The sequence below is a fragment of the Cloeon dipterum genome, chromosome 4, assembly GCF_949628265.1.
Source record: "Cloeon dipterum chromosome 4, ieCloDipt1.1, whole genome shotgun sequence".
In the NCBI taxonomy this organism is placed as follows: Eukaryota; Metazoa; Arthropoda; class Insecta; order Ephemeroptera; family Baetidae; genus Cloeon; species Cloeon dipterum.
This window is the reverse complement of record NC_088789.1, coordinates 35,318,010-35,335,162: the sequence shown is the minus strand read 5'-3', so window position 1 is coordinate 35,335,162 and position 17,153 is coordinate 35,318,010. Positions and strand designations below refer to the sequence as shown.

The 17,153-nt window shown below is 40.1% G+C and overlaps 1 protein-coding gene and 1 long non-coding RNA gene across 5 annotated transcripts in view; one reads left to right on the top strand and one right to left on the bottom strand.

Annotated features, from left to right (window-relative positions):
- The first annotated feature begins 2,201 nt into the window (after positions 1-2,201).
- Positions 2,202-17,153, top strand: part of LOC135943961 (uncharacterized) — a 39,747-nt gene continuing 24,795 nt past the window's right edge. The window contains exons 1-5 of one of the 3 annotated variants that reach the window (XR_010575249.1): positions 2,203-2,384; positions 2,728-2,811; positions 2,868-2,990; positions 3,403-3,638; positions 16,725-16,856. This is a non-coding gene — a long non-coding RNA (uncharacterized LOC135943961). Of the gene's footprint in view, positions 2,385-2,727; positions 2,812-2,867; positions 2,991-3,402; positions 3,639-3,821; positions 3,998-16,724; positions 16,857-17,153 lie in introns of those variants that run through there. The other 2 variants (XR_010575250.1, XR_010575251.1) reach the window with 2 other exon arrangements.
- LOC135943959 (uncharacterized) lies at positions 5,099-13,275 on the bottom strand. 2 transcript variants are annotated; one of them, XM_065490626.1, is made up of 12 exons: positions 13,209-13,275; positions 10,333-10,803; positions 10,065-10,281; positions 9,879-9,969; positions 9,618-9,823; positions 9,381-9,562; positions 9,183-9,318; positions 8,896-9,118; positions 8,544-8,800; positions 8,271-8,488; positions 8,136-8,214; positions 5,099-8,069 (listed from the first exon to the last, which is right to left on the bottom strand). In XM_065490626.1, the coding sequence occupies exons 2-12, from the start codon at positions 10,744-10,746 to the stop codon at positions 5,506-5,508; spliced, it is 4,587 nt and encodes a 1,528-aa protein (XP_065346698.1). In that variant the 5' UTR covers positions 10,747-10,803; positions 13,209-13,275; the 3' UTR covers positions 5,099-5,505. The 2 variants fall into 2 exon arrangements, with proteins under 2 accessions (XP_065346698.1, XP_065346699.1); XM_065490627.1 differs by having other exon boundaries at positions 10,065-10,260.

Sequence of the window (17,153 nt, the reverse complement as noted above, 5' to 3'; positions counted from 1 at the left end):
GAATTTTATATTAAATTCTAGTTGCATCAAAAGAGATAAAATTTACAACATGCAGAAATCTGTTCTTGTCTCAGGTTTAGTGAAATAAATTTTAAATCCAATTTCTAATTCATTCCTGTTTATAATTATGCCTTCAAAACGGTTTTAGTTAAATTTACCACAAACAAAAAGAAAAGTTTTATTAAATTTTAAAATATCTAGAGATTTCGAAACAAGGCAAATTTATATTAATGTTATTTCCGTAAATTAAATTTCCCTCACAGATACATACATTAATTTCTTTGTACAACTTGTCTCAAAACGGTTGAAAATCGTCCGGATGAATCAGTCGAATTGAGCCGCGAATGAAATGAATGCTGTTCTCTTTATTCTCACTGCTCCTTTTTGAAACGCGAGGCGCGATAAAATCCAAATGTAAGACTTTCCTGCGGTGACGGCACACGGCCAGATAAAATGTTTCCAAGGTCAGCGCTCTCACAATCAGCCGAGCAATTTTGTAAGTTGGACTTTTCTCGATATGAAAAGTCTACCAAATTCTGTTCCTAATAAGTCTATAATTTTTAATATGTAGACAATTCTGGGCAAATTAGAAAATGTGAGACACCTTTAATAAAAAAAAATTATCTGTAGATAAAACGTCACTAAAAATAAAATAATAAGTAGCCGCAAATTATTCCAAAAAATAATTTCTGAACAATTTGGTTTCAATTGCAGGAATACCATTTAAAAAAAATAAATGCCTTTGGTGCTTTCCGGCTCAGCTTAGTGATTAAAAATAATCCAGATCCGGCAAGTAGTTACGAGAGTGCTGGAAAGGAAAACTTACCAAAACTGCCGAGTGGAAAAGGTGTAGATGAGCGCATCCGTCCTTCTCTCTGGTGTTGCTCTCGCTCACGACCTATTTGCGGCTGCCTCCTTTTCTCTCTCAGCGAAGAGTGAGAGGTGAGAGACTTTTCGTCGCTGCCTGCCTGCCTGCGCGTTTATTAATCGAGTAACAAAAACGAACAGGCTGCGCGCACGATTGTCGAGCGGTATAGCCCTCTCGTCGGCGCCCTGACCCAACGAAAAACACAAAAAATGCACTCGCAGCCGCACGCAAATCAACTCGCCGGCTCCACCTGAACCTGAACCTATTTGTAAATTTGTCATTGCTTAAATTTTCGATAAAGAGGAAAAGGTGATAAAAGCGTGTTCTAATTTATTTTAATGTTAATTTTCGACTGTGTATTGTTGCAGACGCGGATTTTGGCGCATATTTTCGAGTGTAAGTTTACCTGAGATGCATGTACCTTCTCAGCGGAGGAAAAAGACTTTGGAGGCTGACCGCGGAGCTTAAATTTCTTCAAAGCCGGACCACTGAGTGTTGACAACCCTTTTAATTTTTTTATTTAATTACTTCGGGCCGAAAATGAGACAAACCAATCTCGCAATGAGCTCTTTTTATCACATCAGAGCTTTTTAAGAATTTCATTTAATCAATTTTAACATTTATTAATTTTTATTGTGATTTGTCGGAAATAATGGAAATCATCTGCTTTGATGTTCGTATCTTGAATTAAAGTGCTTTCAGGTTTAAAAATGTATGTTTCATTGTACAAAATACATAAATTTGCTACAAATCGCGCACTGCTTCTAATTATTTTAAATATTGAGTGATGCGCGGCAGCCAAAGTAGGATATTTTTCATGAATTGACTTCTCGCCTTCCGTCAAATCCCAGTTGAATTTAATTGTGACATTTTTACCATTATTTTTATCACTCGTCTCTTCCAAGGGACAAACCAACAAAGCAAAGCCGATAAAATACCTTCGTGTTTGGGCGTGGCTAAAATTTAATGAAATTAACTTGAACTGTTGCGCGCGGCCGTTGCTTGCTTGAAATTTATTTGTTCCCGCGACTATGCGCTTTATGTGTAGTCTCCTCTGGTCGCTGCTTTTTATTCCGGCTGCGGCCGGCCGGCCGGCCGCTTCACTCTTCCTTTTTTCTCTCCTGCCGTCTGCCAAGCTCCTCCATAGAAAACAAACGTGGTTTTGGCGCCTAAAGTGATCGAATTGATTGACGTCACAGTTCTTGCCAAGCTGCAGGAAACTCTGGCAGTTGCCACGCGAGGGCAGCACTGGGCAGCACCTCTCTCGCACACACGGCCACACCCACTGCTCTATTTTCTTTTTCACGGCCAGCAGAGCAGCTGATCGAGCCCGTGTTTGTGTTTACGTCTCGCGTTTTGGACAGGATCGGCGGCGATGCAGCGGCTGTTGCACTCGTCGGCGCCGCTGTCGGCGCCGCCGGACAAGGCTACGCTCGGCAAACTGCGGGAAAAGAGCGGCGAAACGTTGAGAAAGTGCGAGAAGGTGCTCGAGAACTGCGCCAATGACAACGCAAAGGTATTAAAAAAACCTTAAATTCGCTCCTGCGGAGATTTAAAGGACGTTCGACCCTGCAGGGCGCACCTTTTAACAGATTCAGAGCTGTGTGAAATTTTTATTATCTGCGGTGTGGTTAGAATTTAAAAATTGTGGATTTCAAGGGGACATTTTTTAAATTTAATTCCGTTTCCTTGATATCTATTTAAATTTTGTTAATTTTAACATTTATGAGCAAAGTGAAGCAAGGGAATGATTATTTTTAAAGGCATGCAAAATTTGAGAACCATTACAATTTTTACCAGGTTTAAATCTCTTAAGGAATTCAATTTTTCCTTAAAATAATTACCTTTTGACCTTTCAGGTGGTACCTTGAGGACCGCGAGCAATACCCGCCGGTGATCAGTGGATCTCCCTGGTGGTGCCTGGTCTTTTAAGAATAAAAAAGGTGCGTTTCAGCCTAACCCTGCATTTCCACATTTTAATTTTTGAAATAAAATTCAGGTTCGTGGAGAGTATTTGTGCTCGGTGAATAATTCCGCTGGCGAGGAGACGGTGCAGGTGGCGCCGACAATGCCGCCAGCCCCAGCATCAGGTCGTCGACGTCAGAAAGGCGGCCGTGTTCAGGTGAGAACAGTTCCATTTAAATTATAATAAAATATTAATAAAATGTCGATCTTGGCATTTTTAAAATTAATATTTTAATTAAATAAACGTATCTGGTTGGTTTAAAATAATTTTAATCTGGTATCAGGGTGAAATTTAACCACCTTTTAAAATATCAGACCTCTCTTTTTCTCAGGGACCCTTTTATAAGGGTTCAAAAACGCTAATTTGGTTGATTTCGAGGCCAAAGAAATATTTCAAATTTTAGCTGAATTAAATTTTTTTCATAGCCTTTTTTGATCTGAAACCTTTTGGGGTTATATATCAGGGTGTTTTTTTCTCCAGCTGATCGAAATCTCGATTGATCAGGTGTTAAAATTGCCAAAACAGAGTAAATTAAATAATGACACTGAAAAAAAATTTTTATTTGCAGACACGTGAGCGTAGCCATTGCGTGAGGAGGTCGCTGACCTGCCGAGGGTTGCCGTTGATTGGTGTGGAGAAAAGGACACCCTGGGCAGCGACTCGGAGGTGGAGCAGCAGCACCGCGACTCCTCGTCGTCGTCCGAGACGTCGGTGACGAGCGGCCGCAAGTCGTATCCTTCGCCGAAGGGTCAGGTGCGCATCTCCAGCCGCTACAAGCTAACAATTCCCCGACCTGGCATCAGGGTAAAGACCTTGAGTTTTTAAATTGTTCAAAATTTGATTTATATAGCTATTTTTATTAAAATTTTTTTTTTTCAAAAAAAATCCTTTCTATTCTCTGAGTCAGGGTAGGATGTTTTTATTACCTTCTATGTCCTCACCTGGTTTGAAGGTGGTTTCGATTTAAATTTTGGACTCGTGTTTCAGTTTTGTGGCGTCGAAGTGGGCGTCGGCGTGCGAGTCGGGCCGCTTCTCCGAGTTCGCGCCACGAGTCGAGTGCCGCCTCGCCACACCAGGGACACCGCCTTCCAAAGCAGCCTCTAGCCATTGTCTGTGATTTGCCCGCCACCCCTTTTCAAAAATATATAATCACTGCGTTAACTGACCAGAATCTCGAATTTTCTTTTCAACCTTCTTCAAATTAATTAATGTCGGCCGCGCTGCTTCAACACTCCCACGCGCTGCAGCCGCTTTTAGAAATTAATTACAGGCTTTGAGATTCTTTGTTATGAATTCGCAGTATTTAGGAATAAAATCTGAGAACCCCTGCAAAATTGAGTCTTGTTCTTTTTGCAAATTTCAGCTGCAAGTTGAGCACATGGAGGTAGCGTCAAAGTCTTTAACCTGCGAGAAAGGTGGAACCTAAAAATAACCTGAAATTCGGCATAATCAAATTTAAATTTTTTCATTTTGTTTGGAAATGTCTCGAAAAATGTCGGCAGTTGTATTTTGAAAAGCAGTTTTCGCGAAAATATTTTTAAACGCGCGAGTAAAATAAATATTGCAACATACAAATTTCAGGAGTTAACGCTAATCAACCAAGCATAATCTAAAAATCCTCAAAATAATTATGCGGATTTAATAAAAAAAAATAAACTCAAATTGCATTGATGAAGCAGTCATACGCGACAAGCTGCTTTTAGAAAAGACCGCGAATATGGAATAAATTAATGAAAAGCCAAAAACGTTTCAAGCAGATAAAATAAACGTGCAATTAAATTAAATACAAGTCATAATTATCATCCTGAGATAAATTCATTGAATGATTACCATCATAAATAAGCACGGATTGAGAGTTTTGTTGCCAGCTGGCAGGACCCAAGAATTGTGTCAATGGTGTTTTCTGCATATATGGATTTTGCCAAATTTCTAGTTCTAATGATAATTAGCATTGATTTTGGAATGCTTAAAATTTCTTTGACTATAATTACGCGGGAACTCTTCAGCTGCGGTCGTCACTCAGCTTAATTTGTTGCTGCCTGAATTTGGCGATGCTCACCTGAACATCGCGAGTGTCACTTATACCTGTCACGTGTCCTGGGACCGACCTTTTGCCCTTCTTGCTGTTAGCGGTGGAGGCGGAACTTCTTCCGTTTCATCAAAGCCGGGCGGGCGGGTGAGTGTTGACAATTTGTTTATTTAATTTATTTTAAGCTGGAAATGAGACAAAGCAGTTCAAGGTTAAAAAAGTTCAAAATCAAATCTTAAATTTTATTAAAACGTGTTTTATTTAGAAAGAAAAAATTGATGCAATACATTTTTCCATTAGTCCAAAAATTTTCATTTTTTTAAATTAGTTTGATGTATCTAAAAATAAGATAGTTAGCAACTGATTAATTATCCAAACGTATCTTTTAGTTCTACCAGATGATAACTGTGACTTATTGTTTACATTTCTTAATGATAAACACACACGACGGCGACTGCTCCACCAATCCTTAATTGGTACATGATTACAAATTTATTAATTGTTTACAATTAAAAAAGTTAGTGTTTATAATATAGTACAATAAGTTTGCAAATATTTTGGCTCAAGTAATATTCCAGCTTTGAAACAAATTTTATTCATTTTCGCCAACAACTTGTTCGAATATTTAACAATTCATCAGAGTCATTTTAAAAATAGATTCTTAAGTTTGTATTTGAGGGTATTTATGTGCATGCTCCGAAATGCGGCAGTGCATTCTTTGTCATTGCTAATCATTTTATTTACTTTGGCACCATGCTCGAGCAAATTTAGAACAATTCCTCTCACTGGTTTATACTTAACCGCGAAATATAACGCAGTCTCTCCGTGATTTGTTTTTAAGTTAATATCAGGGCCTTTCTCGAGAAGCTGGTGCACTACTTCTGGAACTTCGCTATATCTAGCGGCGTAATGCAGAGCGGTCCATTTGTCATTGTCTTGTGCGTTTACTCTGGCGCCTTTTTTAAGCAATATTTGCACAATTTCTGGGTTTTTATTCCATCTAGCAGCTATTTGAAGGGCTGTAAGTCCGTCTTTATCTTTGGAATGAACGTTGGCGCCTTTTTCCAACAAAATTTTCACCATTTCTGGCTTTTGATTCCACATAGCAGCTAGGTGAAGGGCTGATGCTCCATTGAGTGTTTTCAAATGAACATCAGCAGAACGTTCGAGCAGCTTTCGGATTATTCCTGCAGCTGGGTTTAATTTACTGGCCAAACAATGCAATGCGGTACATTTTTCATTGTCTTGTGCGTTTACTTTTGCACCATTGTCAAGCAAAATTTGCACCATTTCTAGGTTATTGATCGAAGCAGCTATATGAAGAGCTGTCTTTTCCTTCCGACCTTTGAAATTGACATCCGCACCTTTGCGAAGAAGTGCTTGCACTAAATCTAATTGATTTGACTTGACGGCATAGTGCAAAATTGATTCGCCCCCTCGACTGATTTTGTTTACCTCGACATCGGCCGATATAAACTCTTTTACCACTTTCCATTTTTTTCTTTCACAAGCTAGCAGAAGTGGCGAATCTTTAACAATGCTTTCAGCGTTTTTGTCCACTTCAGTGTTTTTCAAAAGCCAAATAGCCACGTCCTCGCTGCATTCTTCGTCATCGATCGCCAGGTGGAGACAGTTGTCTCCATTGTTGGTGGTTTCGGTCGCTAACTTGCTGTTCTTTTCGTGCACCATTTTGACCATTTCAAGGTGCCGCAATGCGAAGTGCAAAGCGTTTTTACCGTCTTTATCTGTTAATGAAAGATAAGGGCTTAGCAACTTGAACATTTGTCTCAAATCCTCTCGACAAATTTGGCTCGCTAATTTCAAAGGCTCGGTCGATTTAGCCAAATCTCTAAAAGCCTCTGCGTAGGTCTCGTCCTTCCCCTTCTCCGTAGAAAAGAAAAGGTCAACAAACTTCCTGCACTGCATCAGTTCATCGTTGAATAAGGGAACTTTCTCAGGTCCTGGATTTTTTAGATCGGTTATAAATTTTTGTGCGGTGAGAAATTCTGCAAACGTTTGGTGCGTGAAATTCACCTTGTCATTGCAATATGTCACTACTCCAAAAGCGTTGATCTTCTCTAACTCTACCTTTGTTACACTGCCTTGGTCGATCTTCACTCCTGTTACGAAACGAGAGGCCACCAATTGAATAACCTTCAATTCTTTGTCGATCATGTGTTTTCCGACATCTTTGTTTTCATTTTCTGTCACCAAACAAATTTCTACTTTGCGCCGCACGATTGTGTCAAAGATTTCGTACAAGTTTCCATTGCTTTTGTTCTCGGCCAGCAATTTGAGATAGAGTGGATTTCCCAGAATGTTTTGGTCTTTGAAGATTTTCATCAATTGTTCGATTTCCTGCTGATTCTTTCCGGCAACAATCTTCAGAAACTCGATTTGCATCTTTTTATCAAGGGGTTCAATCTCGACCATCGTAGTGTTTTTTATCCTACCTTGGATGTGGTGCACTTCGTGAGGCCTGGTCCCGACAAACAGTGGGACACTTGCTTGCTTTAACGCAATCAAAATTTTGATGATTTTTTCTCTGAAATCTGGACACACTTCGTCAAATCCGTCAAGGAAAACAATGGCTTCTCTCTTCTTTATCCATTTCTTGATATCGTCGTGAGAATTGCAGGTGGTCTTCGCGAGAAATTCGATTTCATTCACATTCAATGCAGGCATGTCAAATAGGTACCGATAGTATTTTTTCAGAGGAATTCGCAGTATTTTGAATCCTCCGTAATATTTGGTGAGTTGGTGCGCCATTTCTCCGAGAACGGTTGATTTTCCTGCTCCAGCAACTGAATTAAACAGCCAAACAATGCTCGCTTTTGCTGAATTTTTTGCAGAAGAGACATTTTCTGGAGAACTCCCCGTTTCAATCGATTTTTTGTTTTCCTCAAACAAATGCTTGGCCTTTTCCGTTAATCTATCAAAGTCGATTTTTTCCACCAAAGGCGATTGCGTTGAATTATTTAAACTACCCGTTTGGTCACGGGAAATTTTTGTGTTTTTTAGTTTAAATTCGGGATTAACAAATGTTCTTGACCAATTAGGAAATTTGATGAGATACTGCAAAGTTGAATTGAGAAGAACGACATCTTCTCTTTTGGACTCACGAGTTAGCAGAGGCTCCAGAAGTTCTTGAAGGCTTATTTTCTCATCGATTTTTCCAAGGAGTTCAATCAACTTCTCTAGTGCATCTGTATAAAACGTTTTTTTAATAATTATGCAAAATTTTTAATAAAACCCATTCTTTCTGAACTTACCTTCATATTTTAAAATCAATACTAGCCAGCCACTGTGGTTTGTAGCAGAGACTTGTAGTTCTTTCACGTCCACAGAGATCTAATTTAAAAGATATGTATCAAAATAATCTTTTGCACAATTGGAGTCCAGCTTACATTGTCCGTTTGTGGTGCTTCAACGTTAACAACAATCAGAATTTTCGGCTTTCCTATCAATTTATCGTTTTTAGGGCCGACCAAGCTGTGTAGGATGTCCGTGATTGGACAAGTCGTTTTACCCACGCGCACGCAAGCCTCTTTCTGTTCGTTTTCACACACAGGGCCAAATATGCAGGTCATAATGCAGCCCACATCAGGTTCCAACTCGGTGGACACTGTAAAACCAATATTAACTCAAATTTACCTCCTCCATTGATTTGATGCACCCACCTATCTTAAAATAAAATTCCATGGATTGACCATTAAGTGTCCAGTCTGTGATTTCGAAGTCCAGGTTCTGAAGAACTCTTTTCATTTCTTGAACTTTTTTACTTTGGACCACGGATAAAATGAAACCTCTGCGACCCCTGATGTCCTTTCTCTCATCCGATTTCCAGGAGAAATGTTCGGGATGTTTTTCATTTGAGACTTTGCTCACGTTTCCAGACCCATCAGTGTTTGAAAATGGTTTTGATACGGTTTTCGCCCTGAAAAATGGTTGAAAGAAATCCTAATACTGTTTGCCAGATTCTTAGTTATTAGTCAAGTTGGATTGCTTATCCAATTCATTTATCATACTTACTTTGAGATTATGAATATCCTGTCCTGTTGAAACATTTTGAGCTCTGGTGTCTGCCCAAGAGCAGTGTTTTCACCAAAGGTTGTGAAATTGCGTGACGTTTCATGCATTCGATTCTGAACAATGGTGAAGAATTTCAACAAGGGCTTGCCATCAGCTTCGTTCAGACACGTGCAGATGTTCCTTACCAACCATGAACCATTTTCATCAGTGTTTGCCACTGTCGCTGTAAGGTTTTAAGAATTAATTAAGCGGTTACGAAAGGCGAAATCAATGTCGTTTAAAATTACTTTCTACTGTCGAATAATAGACAACATAGTTGTGCATTTTCGAGCGAATGGTGATTCTGCATGAATTCCTGTTTGCATAGTTTTGGTATGGATTCTTCATGTCGAACTTAGAATCCACCAACGACCCCCGACATGGCTAAAACAAAAAGAACAGTGATATACTATTAATCTCGCAATTTTCTTAGTATCGAAACTTACCCCAAAATTCACGACTTTCAGACATTTGTCGAATTTTGTTAGCGTCTGTAAAGAGTCAAGGATCTCATCTGTTGTGAAACATTCGTATTTGTTTGTTTTCCTATCTAAGTGGTCGGTCGCTATCTCTCCGTTCTCAGACCCGTGAGAGAGAATGAAAAGCACGAAAACTGAAGGAACGTCATCTGAATCAAAAATGTTATTATATAATTTAGATTAATATTAATTTGATCGTGATACCTTGTGAGTTGAAAAACTGCAAAAGCTTTTCTTCATCGCTGAGAAGTTGGAGCAAAGTCTTTTTGTCCGGTGACTGAAAGCTACGGAAATTGCAATTCCGGTTTTCCCCTAAGAAAGTCTTCAGGCGTTTCACGTCACAGGCGTCTCCCTTTCGGAAATATTCTGGATTGTTTTTGAACTCGTAGTGAATAACCAGGACACAAACACTTAAAAGAGCAATAACATAGTTTCTAATTAGATCTATAAACTCAGGATAATTACTTGTCTGCGTTTTGTCTGATGACACGTCCATCTATTTCAGATTCAAAAATTCCTAGATTTGCTACTCCTTCAGGTCGAATGTGTGTATCGCCTGGAATAAATGAATATCTAGTTATTTTTTCCCTACTCTTTAGTATTTATTGATGACATCTTTGTAGTTAACACTCATCAAAGAGAATTAATTACCTCTCTTATCATTCTCCGAGACATCGTGCGACTCAATCGGTTTTTCCATTATTTCTCTCCTTGCGTCCTCTGGTGGCGTAAAGTAAAGACTTGCTCTTGCAGATACAGATTTTAACTCTGCGCTCTGTGAGACCATTGTATAATCTATGCTTCTCTTTTGCTGATTGGATTCACCATTCCTGATTTGCTTGTTTTGCTGGAACATTGTCGGGAAAGTCTGTTAGTCATAATAATATATTTCCTCTCAAAGAAAAATCTCTTGATGTACCTGCTCTGGCTCGTCGTGTTGTTGGCATCCAGCGACAGAATTATCCAACCGTCGGTTTATTTCTGGAACTTTGATTTGGCAAACTTGGATTAACTTTTGTAGTTCTTGGACGGAGGAAGCAGTGGCAAGAACGAGACATTCTTTGTACTCTTCTTTGGTTAGCAAGTACTGGAAATCTTTGTTGGATTTTTTGTCCAGGAAGGACCCATCGTCAGGGTCTACCTCCAAAGACTCGTGATATGCTGATTGGAACACAGATCCCCAGAAGTCTTCTCCAAGAGTGACAAAGGCAACACCTGGTTCCGAATATATTGCTTTTGGTCTTGGGTTTAAAAACCCTGACGGCACGATGAAGTAATTTAATTTTGTCTTCGTGTCCAAACAGTAAGCGAAATAACTCTTTTCTGCTTCCATGTTACTGGGATGAACACAACGTCGTTCTTACAAGCTTTTATATTTCCATTTCACCAACTGTAATCACAGAAATTGACACAACGGAAGAATTAATGCACACTCATTAATATACTTTATTAATTACAAAAAAGCCTGATTACCGATAACTATGGAATGAAGCACACATTATGTAACAAAAGAACCATTTACTCAATTTTGCTATTTAGTAAAATTCAGAGAGTTAATCCATATTTGTAGATTTAAGATTCAGCATTTCTTTAACAAAACTTAAACATAGAGTAAGGAAGCTAATTTGCCCTACATAGCCATTTATAATTATTTAAAACAGGGTGAGATATTGATTTAAAAACTATCGAAGAACTGAATCTTAAAAATTCTCGAAATGCACGCGAGTGTTCATTCATAGATTATATACATAGTTCCCCAGGCACTGAACTTGAAAACAGCCTAAAGCACATGCAACACTCAGCCAGCCACCTGCGTGTGGGATTTGTTCAGCATAATCGAGTATAGGGTAAATATTAATTGTAAGCAACGCATATTAAGGAAGTCTATGTCTATGTTGGCAGAACATGTGAAATTATTGACGCAAGACAAAGGCAGAGATTTGATTAAATAAGTCTAACCAAGTATATTCCGTGCGACAGATTTCTTCTAATTAATTATTCCGCGCGATAATTTGAATACATTGAAGAAAGAACACAAAATTAAGAACTACACTGCATCTAAAAAAGTCTTACCGTGACATAAATATACCGGTTAATGGCCACCATATTATTACATTTATACTATCACATATAATTAAATTTACTACATAAATATAAATAAATGGAATATTGAATATCATGGTTTGACGGGCGAAACATAAAAATGTCTTACCGATTTAATCCAGCACTGGCTTTCACATCAACGAACTCCAAATTTCGTTGCACGGCGACAGAATCTATATAATATTGATGTGCGTAGGCCTTTTACGAGACTGACCAAAATGCACAAAACATTTAAACCGATCGTAGTAGGTTCTCGGATTAAAAGCGACGCGCAGATCGTGAATGAGATGGAGCTGAATTCTTGATTGATTCGAATTTCCGATGACCGTTCAACTTTCGTTCACGCCAACTATGCCGATACATGTGCAACCTTTTCGTCATGTTTTTCCTTTTTCCCAATTTCTTTCTTAACCTTTCCTGAGAAATTAATTCAATTAAATTATTTAAAATTGCTTTTGAAGGAAAAACCATGTCACGTTGATAAGGCTAAACTGCTTCGAGAGTGCTTTGACAATTAAGTTAAATATACATGTTATTTTGTGCACTCCATTTTGAAAAAAGAAACGTCCGACGTCCCAGAAATTATTTAATTTTTTCAAATTTCGTATTATACTTATATCAGCCCTTATACGCCACAAAATGAATTACTTCCGCGTATCGAATCGGTAAATCAGGCGAGGGAGAAAAACCGTCGAAATGTGCTCGAAATTATACCGAAAAAGAATTAAAAACCAGCCTGCGAGAAGATTTACCCTGAAAAAATAATTTGATCCAATCAAACAGCTGTCCGATGAAAGGTCGTGGTCGACGATCGCACGAACGGCCGAAATTTAATAAAAATAAAAATCATTTTCGCATATTATTAAGTGAGTTTGACTCGTCGCGAAGACGAAAAACACTAACAAAAAATCAAATTTACTATGTGCACTAAAAAGCCCTGAATCAGGTATTTCAGCCCGCAAAGATAACACGACGAGCCGTAAGAATGCGTGTCACAGGCCGGCGGCGGCGGCAAAGAGTGTTTTGCTTGCGCGCCTGCCTAAAAAAACGGCACGGCAGCGCAAAACCGAAATAACCGAATAAAACTAATTTTAGCAAACTCGAGATTTTAGTTTCTTTTAACCCCCCCCCCCCCGGCGTGATTGAAATGGAAAGAAATCAGCCACGAGGTCGGCGGGGCCCATTTGGCCATTTTTTCGGCCGACACATCGTCATCGTGGGTGTACGCGGCGTTCACTCGGCTGGTAATCTCACGCTGCACGCTTTGGCTCGGCCTTGAAGCCTTCGGGACTCGATCGCTTTGAATATTTTTAGCATTACTTGCCGCGGGCAGTGTACGCGTCGCGTTGGCCGAACAAAATGATTCCAATTCAATTTAATTTAAATTAAATTAAAAATATCGATTCCAAGATTAATAAACAGTTTTGAAAGTCTCACTGTTCAAGTTGGACTTTTCTCTAAATGAATAGTCAAACTAATTCCAATGGTAATTCATAATTCAAGGAGAGAATTCAGAATTTCTTGTGAAAATTTTAGCTTAATCGGCGATAAAAAATATTTTCAAACGATAATTTCTGAAATAAATTTCCCTTTGAATTATATAACGATTTTTTAAAAATCACACACGGCTTTCAGTATTATAAATATGGGCCAAAATTCTGTTAAAATGTAATTCAGTGCTGGAAAACTTACAAAAACTTTGCTTCCGCTTTCGACTGACGTGCGCCTGCCTCTTTGTTGGTATCCTCTCTTGCTCTCATCATCAGCGGAGAGAGAGTGAGACTTTTTATCGCTGATCGGTGGTGGCCAACAGGCTGTGCCGACCGCAGATCGCGCAGCTTTCCCTCTCTTGGCTCCTTACCAAATAGAAAACAGGCCGGAATAAAGCAGCCGCAGAGATGTTGCTAAAATCGGTGAAATGCTCGACGTTATTTCTAGTTATTTTATGCCTGCTCTTCGCTTCTATTTATTTTTTTATTTTAATATTTTTAAAAATGATGCGATCGACACGCAACAAAACTGCCGCACTATTTCCATTGAAATTAAACGTGGTTTTCGCGCCTAAAGTGTTTGAATTGAGAGACGTCACAGATCTTGCTGGCTGCAGATGATTCTCGCAGTTGCCACGCGAGGGCAGCACCTCTCACCCACACCCACTTTGCAGCTGGTTTAGCCTTGTTTATGTTTACGTCTCGCGAATTGCGAATTGGACAGGATCGGCGGGGATGCAGCGGCTGTTGCACTCGTCGGCGCCGCTGTCGGCGTCACCGGGCGAGGCCATGCTCGGGAATATGCGGAAAAAGAGCGGCGACACGTTGAGCAAGTGCGAGAAGGCGCGCGAGAACTGCGACAACCACATCGCCAAGGTAAAAAAAACTAAAAAGTCGCTCCTGCAGAGGTTTCAAGGGCCCTTCGACCTTCGAGGGCGCACCTTCGTACTGGTTGAGGGCTGTTCGATGATTCATCAGCTGGCAATGCGTTTAGAATTCGGAAAATGTTTGTGGATTTTAAAAAGGAAATTTAAAAAAATTCAATTCTTCATTATTTTAAATTATCATTCATTTAAAACGAGCAAACTAAATGGAATTATATATTTTTAAGAAAGAATGAAATTTTTACAAAGCTAAATTTCTCAGGGTGTTGCAATTTTTCCTTAAAATAATTCTTATTTGACCTTTCAGGTGGTAATACCTTGAGGACCGCGAGCAATTGCTGCCGGCGACTTTCCCTGGAGGCGCCAGGTCTCTTAAGAATCTGAAAGGTACGTTTTATCCAGACCCTGAATTTCCGCATTTAATTTGTTCAAATTAAATTCAGACTCTTGTGGAGGACCGTGGAAAGTATTTGTGCTGCGTGAATAATTCTGCTGGCGAAGAGAGGGTTCAGGTGGCGCTGACAATGATGGCGCCGCTGTCTGCCCACGTCCAGATCGTTGACGTCGAAAAGGCGGCCGTGTTCAGGTCAGAATATTTTTTTTAAATATAAGAGGAAAAATTGGCTTGTTAAAATAGTGAAACTTTCATTTTTGGCGTTTTAAAATTAATATTTTGATTTAATAAAATGATGTGGGTCATTTAAAATCATTTTAACCTGATATCAGGGTGCAGTTTAACCATCAAACGAAGTTTCAGACCTCTATTCCTCTCAGGGCTCCTCTTATAAGGATTTAAAAATGCTGATTTGGTGGAAATCCAGGCGAAAAAACTCGTGTTTCACGATTTTCAACTGTGAATAACAATTTTTGCAAAAACCTGAGAGGTCTGAAACCTTCTGAGTTTAATCTCAGGGTGCTTTTCTCTAGCCATGCCAATTTTCAGCTTTCCAAGTAATCAAAATCCCGATTTATAAGGTGCTAAATTTTCCAAAACAGCATTTTAAACCAAAAATTGAAAAATCAACCCTAAAATTTATTTTTTATTTGCAGACACGTGAGCTGATGCGCTGAGCTGACGAGAGTTGACCCTGATTGGCAGAAGCAGGAGGTGGAGCAAGGTGCGAAGAAAAGGACGCCGTGGAAAGTGACTCGGAGGTTGAGCAGCATCACGGCAACTCCACCTTTTCGTCCGAGACGTCGGTGTCTAGCGGCTGCAAGTCGTACCCTTCGCGTCAGGTGCGCACCTCCAGCCACGCTGACGACACCACCTTCAGGGTAACTGATTCGAATTCACTTACCTTCATGCTAAAAGTTCCCATCTCCTGATCTCAGGCTAAATACCCTTTAAATTGTTCAGAATTTTATTTCTATTCTTTTTTTTAATATTTAACGTCTTATTTGTCCCGCCTGGTGTAAGTTTAGTTTCAATTTTAATTATGGTCTCGTGTTGCAGTGTTGTGTCGTGGGAGTGGGCGTCGGCGTGCTAGTCTGGCTGCTCGTCTGACTCGCACCACCAGCTGAGAGCTGAGAGCTGGGAGAAACTGCCAGCCATTTAGGCGACATGTTTTCGACGCCGAGAGCCACGAGTGAAAAACCCTGGGCAGCGACTCGGAGGTGCGGAGCAGCAGATGGTGTCGTTCTGGCACCGCCGCGTCCTCCGAGACGTCGGTGTCGGTCGGCCGCAAGTCGTACCCGACTCGCAGCTGAAAGCCAAGCGAGGCCGAGTGCAGCCTCGCCTCACCAGGGACACCACCTTCCATGTCTGTGATTCGCCCCTTCACACCCCAAATCCACCACTCTAAAAAAATATTCACTGCGTTGACTGACCAAAATCTCGACTTTTTTTTCTTTCGAATCCACTTTGAATAATTAATTTGGTCTCAGCTGCGCTGCCTCAACACTCCCTCTCGCGGAAAGCAATTTTAGGAATAAATTAAAGCTTTGAGAATTTTTGCTGTGATTTTAGCAATAAAATTTTCTAATCCTAGTTAACGCGAAAGTCTCAATTTTAATGCAAAGTTTATTCAGCAAGAATCAATTTGGCAAATCAGTGGAAGGTGGAGGAAGCAAATTAGCCTTTTTCCGCGAGAAACAGCGAGCAGCAACCTCGTCAGGCTCGTCGGACTGAATTGTTCAAACCTTCTGCTTTCTGCTTCAATTTGTTCTCCTTGCCAGCGGCCACGATCGATTTTGAACCAAAAGCATCGCGTAATTTTAAAATTTCAGCCAGGTTGAAATCTTCCTTTTCATTTTTAGCCAGTTTTTGTTCGTTTTTCAGCTCGATTTGCGATCATTTTCGGTCTTATCTAAGATAGATTTTTTATCTTGCTGTCTCTTCGTCACAAGAATAGAGCGGTGTGCCATTTTTGCTTTAATTTAAAAAAGGTGGATTTTTACAATAATTAAAACGGCACCTGGTAGGGAGGGAGAAACTGCATGCCATTTAGGCGACATGTTTTCGACGCCGAGAGCCACGAGTGAAAAACCCTGGGCAGCGACTCGGAGGTGCGGAGCAGCAGATGGTGTCGTTCCGGCACCGCCGCGTCCTCCGAGACGTCGGTGTCGAGCGCCCGCAAGTCGTACCCTTGGTGACTCCACCTTCAGGTATAATCATCCAAAGTCACTTACCTTCTAACCTCAAAGTTGCGAGGTCTTTAACCTGATTTCAGGGGTTTGTAAATTGTTAAGAAGTTATTTCTATTATTTTTAAAAATTATTTTTCAAAAGAATGAACCTGAATATACCCTGAGTCAGGGTAGGATGTTGTTATCGGCATCTATGGCCTCACCTGGTTTAAGGGTGTTTGCGATTTTAATTTTGTGCTCGTGTTGCAGTGTCTTGGCGTCGAAGCGGGCGTCGGGCCGCTTCTCCGACTCGCAGCTGAAAGCCGAGCGCCACTTCGCCTCTCACCTCGACAGGGACACCGCACCTTCCAAACCAACGTCCGGCCATTGTCTGAGATTCGCTACCCCCTCCCCTACTTAAATACAATTTTTTGCTGACAAAAATCTCGAATTTTCTTTATTTTATCAATTAAACCCGCTATTCTTTTAATTAATAATAATCAAACATCTCGGCTGCGCTGCTGCAACACTCCATCCAATTTTTTTAGAATTTGGAATAAAATTTGAGAATCCTTGCACACAAACTAAAAAGTTTAGCAGGCGGAGGAATCGTTTCGGCACATCGGTTGGCGAATAAAGCGAATTAGTCTTTCTTTTCCGCGGCAAAGGTGCAGCCGCAACCTACACATTCGCCTGAGA

Excerpts from the sequence above, each read along its gene's own strand:
- LOC135943959 (XM_065490626.1), bottom strand. The coding sequence starts at position 10,746 with ATGGAAGCAGAAAAGAGTTATTTCGCTTACTGTTTGGACACGAAGACA. Across the intron at positions 9,563-9,617 it reads GCAGTTTTTCAACTCACAAG|ATGACGTTCCTTCAGTTTTC; the intron begins GTATCACGATCA and ends TTTTTGATTCAG. Across the intron at positions 8,070-8,135 it reads ATTGATTTTAAAATATGAAG|ATGCACTAGAGAAGTTGATT; the intron begins GTAAGTTCAGAA and ends CGTTTTATACAG.